Here is a 20,099-nt window from a genome sequence, read left to right as displayed (position 1 = left end):
AAACTTGATTACGATAGCTACATAGTACATTTTATACTGATAATTATATCAAGTAAAAATGGCTGAAAGGAAAAGAGAAGAGAAATATTCATCGTTTAAAAGCTTCTTGGAGTGTGAAGCAATTACTTGACGCCAAAGGCAAAGGCGAAGTTCCCTTGGATGAGCTGAGTTTCTTTCCATTATCACCATCAGCGTCGTTATTTATGATATGAAACAACCATCAGCGGCGTAAATAGACGCTAGATATGTCTGGACTTGTCTCTGTATGTAACGAATCCCTGTAGTAAATTTAGTAGCTGGCATCAGTCCTCCTCCGTCTCTTTGCCAGCAGCTGTCTCCGTCAGCAGCTCGTACTGTTTGTCTCTTCACGGTTGCCGTACGTCATTGTTGACAACAATCATGGCGTCCTCAATGTCACTTCTCGGCTTGGGACGTTTGTCTGTTATCAATGCAGCTTCTAAATTGGCCCTGAATCCTATCAGGTAATTCCGCATTAATTGTTTATTAGTTTTATACTCGAGCGTGATACTGTGAGTCATTTTGTTTGAAATATTTAACTCCAAGTCGACTTAAGCCGAAGCAACGAGGCCGTATGCCTGGCATGTCACAGGCTAGTAAGCTAGCCACCGTGAAAGCAATAAGCACGTAAATGAAGCGTGTTAAAGGTTTTCGCAGTTTACTGGAAACAGTGTGTGAGTTAACGCACTTAACTGCGTACTTGTTTGTGCACTTAGTTTTTATCTGTCCAGGCTGGTTGCTAATGTTAATGTTATGCCGTGTCCTTACAGCACTCGGCTAGCCAGCTAATTAGCTAACTCTTAAATCTAACAAGTCTAGCTAGAAATCAGTTTAAGAGCTAACGCAATTAAAGGTTGCTCAGTGCTTCAGAGAACATGTGCTGCATACCATTACTAATATTCTGCGAGACGGGAACTTTATTTAAAAACAGACCTTACTGGAAAGGTCATTATCACTTACTGACTCACCACAGCTAGCCTTACAGTCAACTCTTACTGGTGCCTGCAAGTAAGCTAACACTTATGTCAAGATAACACATCACAGGCAACGTTATTATGTTCAGACTCATTGCATCATTTGCTGTGACAAACACCCCTCTGCATCGTGAGATAAACTTATATTACATACTCTTCTCCATTATCTTTTTGTATTAAAATTGTGTATACAGTGTGCACTTAAAAATAATATATCAAACTCGTTAAGTGAGCTGCATACAACTGCACGAATAATGCTGCTGCAAGATGTGCTTAAGATTTCTTGAAGTTACATTTGAACACATTAGCTAATAATTAGGGAGCACCCAGAAATATGCTGCAGTAAGTGAGTTGGTGACATGAAGAGATTTTGCTTTTAAATATATGGCACAAAATAGGAAATTGCATTTTCCAAGGTCGGCTTTGAGCTGGAAGATGCACTCTGTAAAATTTGATAGAAACTGTCTGTGACTTTGGCTGACGAATACTTTGATTCAGCAATGTGCTATTTTCCTGCCAGTAAGAGCAGAATAACAGTAAATGGTGATTTTCCAGTCTCATATGGCACATTTTACAAGCTCTATGAAATGATCAGTATGTGCATAGTTACTTGGTTATCATCTCAACATTGCTTATAATTTTTTATATGAAATCCACCTAAATAGTCTGATAAATATATAATATAAAAAACACCAAAAGCAATAACAGTAGCCACAAAATTTCCATATTTAATTGAGGTACTGACTCAAGCATATCACAGTATTTTATTTTGTCAGTATCTGTCAGCTCTAACTAAGCATGTGGTCTAGCAGACATCAGTTGGATATCACATGATGATATACTATCTGCTGACATGATTTATCTTCATGGGTTTATTCATAAGCCTGCAGGAGACGCTGCTCTTCATGCAGTGATATTGCCCCACTGTTGAATTGTCCCTTTAAAAGTTTATTACATTATGAAAAAATAAAAAAATAAATAAATGTTATCCAAAACTGGCTCTATGTACATTACAGAGGCTACTGAAATAGTGAATATTAAGGCAGGGCAGGTTTAGATTTTGTTTTGTCTTACAGAATGAAAGAGTGTGAGATATTCTCTTTACACAATACAAGTGTTGTCCTTCTCAGCTTGTATAATTAGACATTGGCCTTATCATGCACAAGATAAGGTCATTAAATAACATATGACAGGTTTGATTGCATTGCTTAGCCAAAAGATACATGCTGTTGTCCACGTGAATATTAAATTGTCAAGTAAGGAATACATTTTATGGACTAAACATGCATTAATAAAGATAAAGATGATAAGAAATGGCTGCCTTTGATTGCTAAGACAGTTTATTGGCTAACAAAGTTGGCTTTTGAAAGAACATTTCTTTAGAGATTGACCTAAAAATATTTTTATTACTGACTGATCAATCAATTCATACATGTTTTCCTTGTCAAATATTATAAGTGAACTTGTAAAATGATGTTCTTCATCTGATCGGCAGATAAAAGCTCCAAGCATTTAATTTAAAAATAGACAGTCTTTCTCATTTCTGCAGCTAAAGCCAACAAATTTAAATATTTGCCATTTTTACTTGTCAAAAGACTAAAACTAAATCAGTTATCAGGAGTGGAATCTATTCATTTTCAATCTATTGACCAATCAGTCATGAAGCAATCATTTCACCAGAGAAATTAACTGTCGGTCATCCAACTTTCATCAGCTCCAACAGCATCTATTATACATTTTTCTGTGAGTGAGTGAGTGAGTGAGCGCTGTCTACTGGGTTTCTACTAAGCAACGACTTAATGGTCAGAACTTTTTTCATCCGTGTTGTGCAATTACACCATAATCACAATACTGTTCATGTTTCTCTTATCAGTCGTTTAACTGAAATATGAGACATTTTAGAGGAAAAACCATATTATTCAAATAAATGTAAAACTCAGATTATCTGGGTACAGTCTAGAATGTGATTATCTGGAATAGCCCTTTGCTGGCTCAACCATGATGGCACATTGCCGTTTTGTGACAGGACACGGCTGCACATTCACAAAGAGCTGCACAGTCCTCGCCTGTCAGTTGACCACAGCCAACATTAAGCACGTCCTGTCATTAGGATGAGAGCGAGAGTCTGCCAGAGATGCACCAGACAGAACTAATAGGTGGCGGGGGGGATTCCCTCCTTGTCTCTTCCTTTTCACTGTATCCTCACCCCACCGCTTCCTCCAAGATAGTCAGTGTTTGCAGAGTGTAACGTGTTTGCGTAATTTACCTCTTTGTTGCTTGTCTGCCTTTGGCGGGTTGTGCTTTGCGTGTAATGTCGATCTAATGGTTTTCAGGTCTACAAGCACATCAACGTTGAGGCTGGCAGAGAAACCAGGACAAGACACGCAACTTATTACAGTTGATGAGAAATTGGTAAGAATCCCTCCGTGGTCAACGTGACACACTGTGTTTGTCTGATCTACTGTCTTCCAATTACTTGCCTGGAAAAATTGTTAAAAAACTCTGCATCCACTGCCAACACGAGTTTGTAGTAGACAGTGGGCTTTTGTAGCAATATGATGGTAATGGCAAATGTGTGAGTACTTCTGTGTGTGATCACGGCCCCCATTAATCCTCTCTTTGCACTCTTTTCAACTTTTGATGAAAACCAATTAAAAAAGTTACTACTGTTTGGTTTAATCAATGGAGTTTAAGTGAAAACTTGATTTATGATGACAATGTTTGATGCCACTCAGCTCAGCTTTAATTTAGATTATAATTCATCATAATTTGGGGTCTCCACTGGCCAAAACTAACAGTTACATTGTATTATTATTCTTTAAAGCATCAACAACAATTAAACAGTTTAGGCCATCTACACTTTTCCAGCTCTAGAGTTGGTTATGGCCACTGATTTCCAGATAAAATTTACCGATTTGATTTCTGATTTGAGTTGATTCAATTCAAAATTGATTCGGTTAGGAATATTTCAGTTGTCAATTTTTTTTCGCTGCCTTTCATGCATCCACAGGAAAAGGCATATATCATATATATCTTTTGGGATTTTATGACTTGAATTCATTCAAATGAAGATTGATTTGAATCAGAAAACCAATTATTTTAAACCAGCCCTATCCAGCTCCAACAAGCTCCAACAATTGTGTTGTTCCCAGTGACTGAATACTAACAGTTTCCATTTACAGTAACATTACAGTGTATATATATCGCTTTTTCTGAAGCGTGAAACAATGACACTTGAACGCTTGATGGCTCCTTCTTTAGTATCAACAACTGCAGGCTCATTTGTATTAGGGCTTCACAATATGGTTTAAAAAAAATCACATTGCGATATGAGTCACGATTATTTTTGCATTACAATTTTCATTTTCACTGAGAAATCTACTATAATGATGGTGATGGGACATTTGTTGGGTCTCTACCACACAGACATGTTTTCTTAGGCCAGGGCATCTGTGTCTGTGCAGCTCTACAGTACTTCATTATAATGCTGTTTTATCACACATTTGACATTGATCAAAACGTCTGCTTTCTGTGATTTGGATATTACACCGAGCCATATTGCGATTTTGATTAATTGTGTAGCCCTTAGTTGCATTGCGACTACTGACATTAAACATTTTGTATATTTTAACAGGTTTTATCCAACTATGTTTTCTCTTATAAAACTTTTTCATTAGATCCCACAGACTGGTCCTCCATTGTCCTTGAGGCAGCTTACTTTTGTTAACTTGACCTTACATTTGGTGCTCTTATCTATTAGTTGGTGACTTTAACAACACCCAACAGAGAGCATATTGCTCTCCTATAATATTGCCGGATACAGGATAAAAAAACAACATCAAAAAGAACCAACGATGCAGCAGAACCAGAAATTGTCTTCGTTATTCTACACGTTATTCTTCCTTGTCAAAACCTGCTGCCTACATTACCCACAATGCAACTCAACTGATAGTTATATCAGAGGTTCAGGAGCGCATTCACGTTAATTTAGCCTCAAGCTACTATCCTTAAGCAGTGATGGTGAATGGGCTACAGGCGTCTGGTGTCCTCACTTTTTGATTTTTTCTATTTTATGTGACTTGTTTATTGAATGCTGATGCTAAAATGAGAATTACAATGCTATGATAAGGGTTACCATTTTTATACTTGGTACATGAGGACAAAGGGTAAATAAACAGTGTGCATTTGTTCCTCACTGTGATTTCGCTTGTGAAATTTGAATCAGTATATACACATACACACAAGAAAGCAGGTTACACAGGAAATTAGGTACCATGTTTACACTCAAGTAACCTAGATACTATAATCAATATGTTCACCCAAAACACTGACAAATAGTCAAACGTTTAATAGTCGAAACCATTTTACTACTTACTAAGAGAGGCTATTTTGACCTTCTGCTGCTTCTGCGATACTTCTCTGTCTGAAGTCTTTGTCATTCTTGATGATGATTACTCGATAAACCAATTTGTAGATTAACAGAAAATGAATTTACTTCTTTGATTTAAAAAAACAAACAAAAAACATTCTCTTCAGTCAATATTTACGCAAAAATGCCAAACTTCCACTTGTTCCTGGTCTTCCATTGTGATGATTTGCAATTTTTCTCCGTTTTACATGATTGTAAACTGAATATCTTTTAGATTTTTGACTATTGTTCAGACAAAACAAGCAAGCTTTAATCCTGTATTTTTCTCTGTTTACCTAGCGGTTGTAGACTACTTCCATGGCTTTGTTTCATGATTTTCTGTGAACAGTCGTACACATGTTAACTTGTGTAGCTTGGGCACACAGCATATTTCCAAAAGCACTTGAAGAGCAAGTTTCAGTTAAAAATATGTAATTAAATTTAGTTCACAGGTCATTGGGTGACTATGAAGTCATTGTTTAGAATGACCTTTAATATGTGGTACAGCTGTATTTAGCTTCATATTTCATCGGACAGGTTCTTTGTTGCTTCCTTTTCATTAAGTTCTAAAGCACAGCCTAAACAGCAATAATCATTTGAAGTGATGAAGGTTAGAAATGTACCAACTGTACAAAACAAAGAAGGGTCTTTTGAAGTGAACACTTTGTCATTAAAAGACGAAGGAGATAGGAGATAACGGAGAAAGAGGGAGTTTAGGGAGAATGTGGGAGTCTGTTGTAGACTCGTTTGGGGGGGTTTTTGCTGTGTGTGGGCAGCGTCAGTGCGCTTTTGTTCCAGAGCAAAGCTGACCATACTGGCAGACAAACCTTTGGCTGGGCGGAGTGTCTGTCTCTGTCCTCTCAGTAGGGGCCACTGAGAGGAACAGCAGAGGAGAGGAAAAAAAGGGCCTCTAAAAAATGGGGAGGGGGTGAAAGAAAAGAAGCTTGCATGGAAAAAAGTTTGTGAGACACCCTGAGACTCACGAAAAAGACAGTGGCCACTTCAGTGTTGTCGGCCACAGAGGTTCCTTTGTGGCATGCTGTTGCTGGCGACGGCGGGAAGTACTCTAATGCTCACCCAGACAGGCCAAAAAGAGAGGCCCTCAGCTGTTTACAGTACAGTGGTCTCCGTCTCACATGGAAGAGGGCAATGAGAGCACTCTCCCTTTTGGGCATTCAGCGTATGTCAGCACGCTAGTCATTCATCAGGCTGTCAATAAGTGTGAATTGCTTTCTGGTTTGACCAATCAAACAAAGGTCTCGATCCACTGAGGGGTTATGTGGGGTTCGCACGCTGTCTCTCTTTCTCTTGAGCAGCCTGAGGAGAGAGTGGTGTGCCGGTTTTTCTGTAGTGAACATTTCTGAATAACCTCGTTTAGATGAGGTTGCATTTTGGCTGGTGCAAATGATATTTTTCGAATGCGCTCCAAAAACTCCGTCAGAATATTTGTGTGACACTCATTACCTTGTCCTTCGTTCTCGTCTGTCCAAAAAATGCAAACCTTGCAGGAAACTTCCGTCTCTGCAGTTTGTTTGGCCGTCTCCATTACAGGTAAATTTAGGCGATGAAGGGCGAGAATCTCCTGTAGGTCAAATATATGAACTCATCCAGTAAAGAGGATTTTTAATCGCATTTGTGAACAATTTTACTGAAGGCTGCAGACAGAAAAATAATGGGGAAACTGCATTGATACTTGATTAGTTATAAAAGAGGCAAAAAGTTTTGAACAATTGTTATTATAAAAAGACTACAAAAAGCCACTAAAGCTGCGTTTCAACCAAAACGTTTTGGTATAGTACCCTAAAACTTGTACTTACGTGTACCTAGATAACCCTAGATCTGTTTTGAATTTCCACAGCCGACACAACGCTTAAAGATGGGAATTAAGAACGAGAACCGATAAGAACTTGTTCCAAATTGTTCAATCCATCGGAATAATATGCCTCCAATGCCTCAATAAGAATCAACCCGATAAGCAGATAAAGGAATATTGGTATCAATGAAATCTTATCAATTCCTATCCCTATTCTTAAATGAAGGCATGGTTGTTACTGGGGCTTCCGAGGTAATCCCTTTAACTTTTCCAGCAGTTAGGAAACAACAGACAAGACTTTTCTTAGTCTTGAGAAGCTGCGTTTGTTCACTGACACACTTTAACATATAACATACATTTACTGCCAGACTGACAGCTAACTGCCAACCTTTCCCTCCAGCTCCACTTGCATTCACTGTTACTTTTTCTGCTGTCCTCTCTCAGTCATTTGCTAAACCACACACTCGCTTTGCATACACAGTGTTGGTCAGTGACGCCAAGTGTTTGCTCTTCATTCTTCTCTGTAATATTACAACAAGCAGACATGCTTTGTTTGAGAAATGGCTGCAGGTGGCAAAACAAACCAATCAGGTCAGAGAGAATCTGACCTTTTAAGCTTCAATTCAGACCAAATCAGGCGTTGCTGCAATTAGGGTTGTGTGGCGGTGTGGGAGTGTCATTGCATGGCCTGTTTGTGTGACGCAATGTTGCGAACCGTTACCCCCACCAATCCAGAAGGTGGCAAAAATGCACCTAAAAGCAGTTTACCAACCGCCATTAAACGATAAGCTGCAATGTTGCTGTTCCTACGACTGCCATTCATTAGAGTGGGTTTCAAACTGATGCACCAGCCCAAACTGAGTGAATACAAGTAAAACACATGTTACACAAAGAGATGTCCATTGTGTTCCCCCTGTGGCATTTAACCACACTACTAACACACACCAACTGTCCTGTCCTACTCTGCCTCGACAAAGGACTATCTGTAATTTAGTATGCTGGTCCATATTGACTGATGAAAAAAGTGTTTTAAACTGGCGCACAAGGTCAAATTAAGTGAACGCTCATGAAACATTACGTTACACGTGACTGACCACTGCAGCATGATATCGAGTATCTCCAAAAGATGATTCTGCTTCAACTTTTTCGCCACAGTTGGCTGTTTCTTTCCGGCACCACTTATGGTCTGCAAGCTACACAGTAGTTTATTCAAGACTGCTGATTTCTTTGATTCTGTCTGACTGCAAGTGACTGCTCAGCTCGCTCAGAACCTCAACACGGGGCAACAGGAAAAAACAGGACGTAATTGAGTGATTATATTGGTCCCTTCCACAACTTATGCCAGTGGAAATCCCATGGTACAAGTGTCCAGTAGTAAATGGAGGACAGATAAAGTTAGCTTAACTATCTAAAGTTAGACAGTGCAGTAATTAGCGCCTAAAGAGTCAAACATTACCCTTAGTAGTCAGTGCTAAAGAAGACTGAATATTGGATTTGTATTTGCCAAGTGGACAAAAAAACAACTCTTAATGAATGATGATCTTAATCTGTATCTGATAGATGTGTTTACAAACAAATTTGCCAAAAATGTCATGTTGGATTTAGTTTTCGAGCAAAAATGCCAAACTTTGCCAGTTCATGCTTCTAAACAAAACACACTAACAAATAACACACTATAATGATGTCACAGGGCTTTAGGAAATTACGATTGGCATCCTTTGATGAAGACGCTAATCTGCTTATTAAATAGTGAAAACAGTTTGTTGCAGCCCAACTGCGAATCCCGACTGTTTATTCTTTTACCTCATATTCCCCTCTTAACTCAAAAGAAAAACCTGAAAAAAGTTTTAGCTCTTTATGACGAAGACTTTGACGGCATTGTCTGAATTTCAGAAATAATGCCAAACCAATAGACCTGCGTGATGGAGCTTCAGTGTTCTCTGGAGTGGCCATGCCGACCTGCTTTTGTTTGTAATTACTGTTTGATTAAGCATGCTGGGCAGCTCCCAGGGTCCGGCTGGTCGGCCAGTGATACACAGCTTTACACGGAATGTCTGCGACCTCCCTCAATTAGAGTCGGGTTTGCTTTACTCTCTAACCCTCTGCGGAAACAACTGCGGTTAAAACCACAGCAGCTGCCTCAATATGCGATAATACAATATCTCCCACGTATGGCTAAGTGTGTGAGCGTCTGTCCCTCCTACAGCAGGGGCCAAGTGTGCTCCCTCTCTCCACATAAAGACAACACCATAATCTTAAAGCGCTTGTGAAGCCTTGTTATAGAGTTCTCTAAAGGCACTAGGGTTTTACGAGACAGAGGAGGACAGTTATTAGAGTGTGGGGAATTGAGGGGGAAGGAGGGAGGAAGACTGGGAGAGGAAGAGAGTGTGAAATTGGTAGGACCATTTGATGCTTGGCATGTTGAGTTTGCTAATTCGAAATCTTTTCTTGCGAATTTAGAGCGCAGAGCTCGCTTGGCAAGTAACGTCACATCTGGTCAAAAGATGTTCGGTTTGATTGCGGTTGAGTAGTTGAGTGTAAAGGCAGGTTGTTGCTTGTTTTGAAAGCCCCAAACTGAAATCAGATTGAAAGTTCCTGACTCAGTCAGTCAAGACTTATCTTCCAGAGCTATCAGAAAACATCCTGATACAGAGGTCACTCAAAGGAAGCTGGTTAACACAAGATCATCCTCAGCTCTAAAAAATTGGACACGCCAGTTTGCTTTGTGACACTCGAGAACTCAATTTCCGCAAAATTTAATGTGTGACTGAGAGTGTCGTTAGCTAGAGGACCCTCAACCACCGTGACCTCAAACAGGTATTTGCTTTCACATTTTGAAACTGGAAAAAAATCAGCACGAAGACACAGATTCCCAATAAAAATCCAGCAATCCCAACAATGAGGATATATTTAGCACAGGCAGTTTAAGTCTGCAGTACAGGGGTGTATATTCTCTAAGCCTGTCTAGCCTCAGACACACAGTGACCTACAGTGGAGCAGACCACATTGACCACCCCACCCCCCTTCCTCTCCCTCTCATCCTACTCTCCCACCCTCCCTCCCTCGCACATAGACAACTTAAGTGTCTGTTTTGTCTGGTTGCCCTCTCATATGGCGCACTTATGCAAAAAAAAAAAAAATCTCGCGGCTCAAGTTGTGAGTAGTGGGTCAGAGGATGTTGGTCTTTGAAGAGTGCCAGACAAGAGGCTTTATCATGTATCATCCACTAAATAGTATTTCATTCATTAACACTCTCTTCCATAGAGACTAAGCCTCTTAAGTGGACTCCTCAGCCCTGTCAGCGCTGGGTAGTTTTAGGAAGTGTCTAGCTGCTAAGTGTTATGTTTGCAGAGCGGATAAAAAAGGCTTGCTACTTCTGTTTGTCTACACGTCCGTTTGTTCATTAGTTGTAAGCCAGCAGCTCTTGCTTGAATTCCACAAACTAGATCTGGTATCCCCTAACTAAGTCTGTGACTTTCAAAATGTTCTTGTCTCTCCAAAAACAGAAAGCTAACTTTATCATTTGTAATACAATTACCTCCATCAAGTCTGTTTTCACCCATGTCCATCTGTTGGTTAGTTGGTTTTCGAGGCCTGATTTAAGTAGAGGGGACTTGGCGGAGGTTATGCACTCTACTGAGTGCCACTCTTGTTTGTGTTGCATTTTGAATTTCATAAAAACATAACATGTTTATTAGAGCTGTAACAATTACTGTTTTACTCCATTAGCCGTAACAGAATACGTTGGCAACTTTGATAATGACTTAATAGTTTGTCTTTTTTTTTGTCATTTAAAACATTATAATGAATATCATTTTGACATTTTCTGATGTCATCATCAGCTCCGGGAACTTGCGATGGGCAAATGCCAGTATTTGCTGACATTCCATAGACCGAATGATAAATCAACAAATTAAGAAAATAATTGGTTAATAAATTCAAATTTTTTCTATAGACAATTTTTTGTCTTCGATTAATTGTTTACATTATATAATCAGATTTTTACAATTGTCAAATTTAATAAAATGTTTAAAATTGTGACCAATGCCACTAGTTCCCAGAGTTCAAGGAGACGTCTTCATATTGCTTGTTTTGTCCGACTAACAGTCCAAAACTCACATATTCAAGTAACAGTGACACAAAACAGAGAGAAAGGAGCACATCATTTTTGCTTAATAACTTTAATAGTTTTGGGTTATTCATGAAGAATTTTACTTTCGAAAAAAACAAACGGAAACCTTTCAGCAGGTGTCTTTTACATGCCGTCCAGCCAACAAACAAACAAGCGCGTCTACATCCGACATCTTCATAAATGACCCCCTCCTCTGTCCTCTCTTTCCGATCCTCGCAGGTATGTGTAATGTGAGAGTCGCAATGACCCTCTCGCCTGCTGCTTCTTGTTCTCCAGGGTTGAACCACTCCCACACATGGACAAGCAACATAATATTTGTTTCTATTAGAGACGCCCCCTATGTCCAATCAGTAATTGGCACGCTTTCTCCACTTCAAAGACGTCTGAAGGTGGGAACCGGCGGAGGCCGATGAGTGAGGCTCTTGGTCTGGGTGTGAGCCGGACAGTGGGGGGTTAAGGGTGATGTGTTTGGGCTTTCACCACATGCTGACTCAACATGATTCAGCTCGGCCGACCTCATGACCCCTTCTGGCTGCCGAGCTGCAGTTTTGGCATATGGATGTTCGTGCTATAATAGGCTGGACCGTACTTGTGTCATGGCTGTCACTGTGTCCACCATTACCCCTAACAATGTGGCAGTGACGTTGGAAATGTTCAGTGTGAGCTGGTCATGCAGAGACATTTTTTATTTGTTTGTTTGTTTGGTTGCTGCACTAACAGGAAAATACACTCTGTGCCTCAGTTTACATTAGTAAACCCTAACAAGTCTTAAAATAAGGACTGCCACCACCAGTGTGTTTAGACAGTTTGACCCTGTATCTGGGCTATTTTCCTAGAAATAAAAGACGCGTCTGCAACTAATGATTTCTTTCATCGTTGATTAATAGATCAATATGTTTTTCTATCAGAAAAATAGCCCTTTAGTCAATTGTTATATCTTTTGATGACCAAAACCCAAAGATTTATTAGTTTCCAGTGATAAAAAAGCAGCAGATCCTCACATCAGAGAAGCTTGAACCAGTAAATGTTCAGTCTCTTTGCTTCAATTAAATTAAATGAGCCAGTTATTAAATAAGTTTACGATCAAATGTTCACGTCAGTTTATCAGTAAATTATTTCAGCTCAAGTCTTGTTATGAATGGTTATTCGTTAAAACTGCTTTGTATGTCTAACACAGTCCACATTTCTGGTTTATTGGAAAGTCGATCATTTTCACATCTATTGTTTTAGCTGTCCAGAATCATTGCAAGAACAGATGTTAACTTCCTCTTTATGGTTTATTTAAGCTTTAAAATAATCCTCTTTTTTCTAAATGAGCACAGAGGGAGTATCAAGTGAATGAGTGAAAAAGACTGGGCTGCTCAGTTCACCAAGTGAATGAGCAGTAATGTATTCAGAGGCTAAAATCCTTATACGTATCTCTTTTCAAGTCCTCGTCTACATTTTGCCAAACCCCAGGATGCTCCAAGTACCACGGTGTGAACCGCCTTTCAAATCTGCCCGTGCAATTGATATTTTCATCATAACTGTCCCTGGTTAAAAACATTCATCTGATTTGTGTAGCCTTACTTTACTATTTTTTCACTGATACATCCAAAAGCATTACCTGGTGCCTGAAGAGATATTTTCTCACTGGAAAACCACTTTTGAGCAGCAGGAAATGTGGACATTTACCTGCAAATCATCTGAAACTGACAAGATGCGCTGAATGATACGGGACTGTAGTGGCTGGAGGACAGTTTAAGAGTCCAGTGAAGTTATAGAGGAAGATGTGTTCTCCTGATTTCTGTCAACCACATCTCCAGTTTCTTTCAGTAATTCAGTTCTTCTTGGTGTTGGGCTCTTTCGAAGATGTGTCCCTTGCTTGAAAATAGGAGCTGATGAGAGATTTGTAACGACGTCACCTCATGGATGAGAGCGACGCAGCTTGACATGTTGTTGGAAGTCGACCTACAGAAATAAAAGCTCTTAAAGGAATAGTACTGTGCTGGTTACACTTTGGTTTGGATTATCAAATAAGATGTTAATTAGTGAACTTTAAAGTAAGATATTTTTAGGGAAAGTCAAACCAACTGTTTGCAGTCTTTATGCTAAGCTTTGCTAACCGGTTCCTGGCTATAGTTTCATATTTAACAGACAGACATCAGCAGTTTTGATCTTATCTAACTCCAGCTTAAGCCACATTTCCACCCAACTTTCCGTCCTAGGAACTACTTTTCAAGGAACTAAAACATTGTCTGCGTTTTAATGGCGGTCTAAAGACCCACAAAGATTAGGCGAATCAGTCGGCTGACGAATGGAAAAAACAACAACTGTTTCTACGCATCATTTTCGAGCTCGTCGGTCCACGTGTGGTATGCTTTCTTCTGTATCTTCATGTTGATGTGTCAAATAATAATAACCAAAAAAAGTAACTGGTTTGCGGCTACAGATTTTTAAAAATGGTGGCTAAAATAATATGCTGAGAGTACCCGGCCAATCGGAAAACACTGCCAGCCCCACCCCCCCACGTTACGATTAATATGATTCATCCGAGAACAGTTTGGAACAAATGTTTAGACTTTGATTTCACACCTCAGCCCCCCCATCCCCCAAAGAAAATACTATTCTTCCTACTGTTGTTTTTACTTTTCTTGCTTTTAAAAATCTTGTTATTTCCTTGAGTTTTTACCGCTTAAGCATACCAAGATCTTTGAATCTTGTTTATAGAAATCCTCTATCCCAGGTCTCTGCTGGAGCATTAGGGGTACCAGCTTTCAGCATTCTGGTGGGCCCAGTGGCCCCACAGCGACAAGCCCCTATGCTCTTTATTTGGCACGTAGCCTGGAGGTGTCAGAAATATCGACACGCTTTCACGTGACGGAGACTTTGCCAGCCTTTTTCCCCCCTTTCTTAAGCCCGGCATTCTGCCTGCCCAGCCAGGTATTGTAGGGCCCCGTGAAGGCCCTGTGAATAGTGTCAAACTTGATAGTTCTCATTTTGCTTCCTGTACGTGGCAGAAGAAAAAGTGCCCACCGTGTGGGTTTTCCTTTTGTGATGGCCCTCTCTAGTCTTCCTGGGAACACACCACATTCCAGCCACAATCATTCCCTTTGTGAATCCGGGTATTGTGGGTGAGCCTGTTATGCCGATAACCCTACTAGCTTTCAGTGTAATGCATGCAAGTATCATAGAAGTCTAGACTCGTATTTTTGCAAACAATGCCAGATAATGAGCAGAGTGTTTTCAGTGATTTGGCAGAGCTTTTGTTTTGACACATCCTCCCTCATTCATGAAGGACCTTTTGTGCTCATCCACGCCGAAGATGTGATTTAAGGTCCGCTACATCTGGACAAATTATTGCACCAGTTTACCATACATGGGCCTCATGTGTCAGTTATGGTTTATGTAACATACATACGCGTAACCATAGTCTGGCCTGCTAATCCCGAGGGTATAATTTCTAATGCGTCTCGAAGAGGGATTTTCATGCATCTATCCCCCAGAACAGACCAGACCAACTGCTAAATGTTTCAGATCGCAAATTTGATTTACCTCAACTCACTTTTGTACATGATTTTTTCCCCTTGATTCACAGCTCTGAATGTGTTACGGTTCACTGTGTACAAAGCATTTTAATGGTTCTTGTGTTTTCTCCAAAACTCCCAGGAAGTTTTTCTTACCTCTCAGTTTTGGAGTACAGATCTTTTGAACATTTTCCATTGAGAATAAAAATATATCCCGCAGACAGCGACATATTAAACACCTTTGATTACCTGCTGCAGGCTCCAAGACGAAAACAAAAAAACCCTGGCATCTCATTTTGCTGCTCTCTCACACTGTCTTGTGTGTTATTGTGTCATGAACCGTCCACCGTTACCCCCTTTGGGTGAAGAGAACATGTTTTCTTCCTCTCTGTGACAAGAAGGAATTGTTAAGGTTAAGTAGATAGGGCAGCCGGAAATAATTACCAAGCACTTGTGAAGTTTTTTTCCCCCCCTTTGTTCGTCCTTTCCCTTTCATTTTAACAATCTTTTCAATGTGCAGATCTTGTTTATGATTAAATTCAGACTGCCTCTGAGCATGGCAAAAGATGTTTCACTGAAACGAGCAGTAGCTTAGCAGTTGGACCTGTAATTTTGTGGGTTTAAATACTGCTGGAAGCTCCTTTGCCAAAGGAAAGGCGGGCTTTTGTGTGGAGTTCATGCAAAACGACCCCCTTTCTACAAATCAACTGGCAGATGACAGACAATGATGAAAATTTGATTCTTTGAAGTTGTAATGGCCATTGAAATGTGTAAAATTCTTGTATTGAAAGGAGAGCGCTCTGGAAAGCCCTCAGTCTTGGGTGGCTGGTGCCTGCGTGCTGGGAGGTTCGTCTGTGTTTTGTCGCCGACTTCCCATTGCTTGTTTGCTAATTCCCTGAAGAATTGGACCAGATCCTTGATAGGAGCTTGAAGGAGCTCCAGTTGCTCAGGAATATGCATTTAGTGCACCCAAAGGCCCCTCCTCCTCTTGCCGCACTGGCCTACTTTCTGATGGTCTGGAATAAATCACCTCAAGTATTAGACATTAATTTCATCCACCTCGATGCAAACGAGTATGAATAACAACATGAGGATGGCTTTATTCCATTTTCTTTTTTGTTCTTTGAGTCCTCGTTTTGTTTTTCTAATGCCGTTGTTCAGTTATTGCATGCAAATTAACACGGTTGCCTGAACACTCTTGAAAACAATACGAAATAAGAAAGCAAAGACAAAATCAGCACAGCAAAAAAGACAAAAATACCACATTGTGAACATCAGATCCCAAAAACAATAAAAACACAATCCAAATTTAGAGTTTATTTTATTGTGCTCTTCGCTCTTTGAATCTTTCATGTTTTATTGTTTCTCTGATACTGAAGATGTAGCTGAGCTTTTTTTCTTACCCTGATATTTAAAGGGGGAAATAAATCTCTACAGATTTAGAACAAGAATATAAAACTTCTTTTGACTTTCACAATCTGAAGTACTTTTTATAGCCACTGAACATTTTCCCAATCCCATTTTTCCGACACTAAGAACACGTTGTCAGAGCTTCAAGTTATATTTATTAACACCTGCAAGCTAACTTTCAGATGACCTTTCCTGACAAACACACACACGCATATATCTTTTCATGAACTCTTAATCTCTGCAAGGAAAGAAGAAGACATCAGTTACTGAGTTAGATCAAAGTCGGAAGACTTCTGGCTGATCTGCAACCAAAAACATGTCAGGTTTTTATTTTCATACACATGGTTGTAGAAGTGGGAAGCTTTGACTGCTCAGTTGAAACCTGTAAGATTGTCGCTTATAAAGTTGATGCACTTGAATCATTCGCTTGATAAACAGTTTATAAATATTTATTATTCACTGTAGTTTTAAAGATCTTACAGGGCATCGTACTGCTTCAGTCAGTTGTTTGCCTACTTGTATCAGGAGCAGGGCTAAGGACTCACAGCACATCGGGTATAACATACGTTTGTAACATGGGATTGATCTGAATAGCTGCACTATTTAGGTTTAAAACAGTTTTATTTCCTGATGTTCTCCGGTGTGAAAAGGCCTCATTAACTGTTAACTGTTAGTTACACTTCGGTGAGCTGTATTTCTGTTTGCCCCTCAGGACATCACCACTTTAACAGGGGTCCCAGAGGAGCACATCAAAACACGTAAAGTTCACATCTTCGTGCCCGCCAAGACGGCCATGCAGTCAGGAGCCAACAGCACCAAGAAGTGGAAGATGGACTTTGATACCAGAGAGCGCTGGGAGAACCCTCTGATGGGCTGGGCTTCCACGTAAGAACCTCTGAGCCGAACCTGCTCATTTCAACAGCACATAAACGGAAACCAGATTAGTTTTTTTTTACTTTTAGCACATTGTTTTTGGTATAAAGTCAAGTTTATTAATACATCCCAAAATTGCTAATTAAAGCATTAAAGCATTTTACAATCTGTATGACATCCTTTTTCTGCCTTTCAGCGGTGATCCCTTGTCCAACATGCTGCTGTCTTTCTCCTCTAAGGAAGACGCCATTGCTTTTGCTGAGAAAAATGGTAAAGAATTTTTTGATGTCATCATCCATAACATAATTCTTCCACTAATCATGGCCAATTAGGCACACACACCATCCCTTGAGTATCACAGACATGTCATCAATGGAATGAACAGACTGTTAGACATTTAAATAAACTCAATTTAAGTACATTAAAGACATTTAACTATGATTAGATGTATTGTTAGCACTGTTAAGAGTCATGTTAAGTCAATATGAAGCCTGTGATGCTGAAGTGAGGTGGTTGCCAGCTTTGCCACCACTGACTGCATCAGAGAGTGATTTGTTCTGCGCAGGAGTAATTCGATTTCATCTGGATCAATGTGCACTTGTAGCCAAAATCTCTAAAATAGAGCCAGTAACAGCATGAATACAGTATGATGTCAAGTATAACTGGAGCACACGTGCATCCTGAATTGTATATGAAAAGCTTTTGTTCATTTATTTATTTTACAGAAATATTGCTTGCATAAACTGTACATTGAATGTGTGAGAAAGAACCCTCTAAATGTGAGAAGCTGCAGTTTATTGTCAGGAAAGATACATTATTGAAATGCTTAAAATCTTGAAGTTGCTGGTCTACCATTGCCTCAATTGGTTAGTATATTTAGTTTTTTGGCCTATACATATCATGTTAGTTTAAGTTCTAGAAAACAGCTGTCTATAGCAAGAACAGTAGACCAGCAACTCCCTTGCATTGCAAGGTAAAATGACAACGTAATTTAGAAACGGCTCCGTTTGCTCTGCTCAACGTCACACACCAGAAACCAATTCTTCTTTGCTGCTCTAAAAGCCAACACAGGAGGTTGTGCCGTGCTGCCCCTGGCAACTACTGTTTTTAGAGCGGCGAAGAAGAAGTTGATCTCAGGTGAGTCAGATGTTGATGGCAACATGTCAGGTGTTTGGCAATTTTTTACTCTGGATAACCCACCAGTAAAACGGTGACATGTTGAGTATGCTGGGCTATAATTTCGAGGGGTGGCACGAGTGTTGCCAATTTCAACACCAGCTACGTTATAAAGCATTTGAAGACACATCACGCAAAAGAGCATGATGAAACTGCTCTCGGAAAACTTTATGAGACAGTGAGGGAACACATTTCATGTAGGCTGAGAGACGTGCAGGCAGTCGGCTTTACTGCTGACAGTTGGACCTCCGGCGTGTCTGCTGAGACTGCACACTGGGTGGACACAGTATCGCCGTCAACATTTGCCCTTCAAGCAGCGGTGCTGCAATCAAACGAGTTCTGTGAGAACGTTTTAAGGGAATTAATTATTCTTAGATTTATTTAAGTCGCTGTTGCACTACTGTTTTAAACTGTTATATTTAAAAAGTGGCTGCACACAACCCAAAGCCCAGGTATCGGAATCGGTATCGGGAAGGAAAAAACAGCATCGGATCATCTCTACTTATAACAAATCAAATAATCAAATACGAAGAGAATCCTTTCGGTTATTAGACAATTTTAACAACAGTCCTGTGTGAGTTAAAGTGAAATGTAGTTGATGTATTTTTCCATCTAACAGAGAGTCCCCTTCACTCAGAGGACTGAACCATCTGGCAGTTTGTTGAAACTAAGCAGAGGAAACTGGCCTACTCTGTTTATTGCACCATGAAAGTGATTAGTGCAGTTCTGACTACATGCAGCCTGTTGATGTCTCCAAAACACCTCATTGTGGTTGGAACTCATCCAAAGTGAATATACGTGACGTTCTCGGCCTCATCACTTATTCTCGTGTTTGTCCTTTCAGGTTGGAGCTACGACGTCACGGAGAAGAAGAGCTCAAAGCCCCGGGTGAAATCCTACGGAGCAAACTTCTCCTGGGACAAGAGGACCAGGAGGTCTGCTAAGTAAACTGAAGACGCCCATCTGTTAGTCTGCTTGACCTCAATGTGTCCCTTTATCATTCTCGTCAATAAATGCATAATTATATACTTGTGAACCAAACATTTTGGTCATTATCGCTTTTTTCTTCTAACACCTCATTACTGACTACCAAATGTGATCTACTCGATTAATGAAGTGTTGGTTCTGTGAGTCAGCGATACAAAGGGGAACATATTATTACAATTAGAACCTGTTTAAACAAAGTGATAAATATATCTGTAGGCCAACAGCAGTGACATACTTCCTGTGTGAGTGTTTGTTTCCATCATGTTACCTGGATTGTTTCAGTGTTTGGAGAGCCGCTCGACTGGAACCGTCTTCTTTTACTAAAACTTGTTAAAAAGGGTTATTGTGTCTTTTATGACCATTTTCTTAAAATATTTACCGTCACTGCTATTTCCAGTGAGACCTGCAACATTAACATCTGATTTTGATTTCTTTGGTATTATTTATCTGGAAGTACCTAAAGTTTTAAAATGATAGATCAATGATCCACATTATACGTGAGCAGCAGTTAACTAATACTTCAGATTATTAATTATGGCTTCAGAAGTCTTCAAAAAATGAAATAATTATTCAGTTTGCCACGACAAAGAAAAGCAGCAAATTATCACTAAAATTAAGGATATCTATCAATTACAACATTTGCAGAAAAAAAATCATAATATTGGTAACTGTTAATAAACTATCATGCCTGTAACATTACATACACAACAAGTTACTCTTAGCAGCTTGTAGCACTTAACTCACACACAGCCAGCCCGGCTACCAAAACAAAGAACAGAAAGGCTTGGATTACAACACACAC

The 20,099-nt window shown here is 39.8% G+C and overlaps 1 protein-coding gene across 1 annotated transcript; it reads left to right on the top strand.

Moving 5' to 3' along the window:
• Positions 1-364: 364 nt before the first annotated feature.
• ndufs4 (NADH:ubiquinone oxidoreductase subunit S4) lies at positions 365-19,351 on the top strand. Its single transcript, XM_073467199.1, has 5 exons — positions 365-482; positions 3,326-3,404; positions 16,974-17,146; positions 17,331-17,404; positions 19,155-19,351. Exons 1-5 carry the CDS (start codon positions 400-402, stop codon positions 19,256-19,258), a joined length of 513 nt encoding a protein of 170 aa, XP_073323300.1. The 5' UTR covers positions 365-399; the 3' UTR covers positions 19,259-19,351.
• The last annotated feature ends 748 nt before the right edge of the window (positions 19,352-20,099 follow it).

The sequence above is a fragment of the Pagrus major genome, chromosome 5 (genome assembly GCF_040436345.1).
Source record: "Pagrus major chromosome 5, Pma_NU_1.0".
Lineage (NCBI taxonomy): Eukaryota > Metazoa > Chordata > Actinopteri > Spariformes > Sparidae > Pagrus > Pagrus major.
Note: the sequence above shows the minus strand (reverse complement) of the source record. Positions and strands in the feature narration are given on the sequence as shown.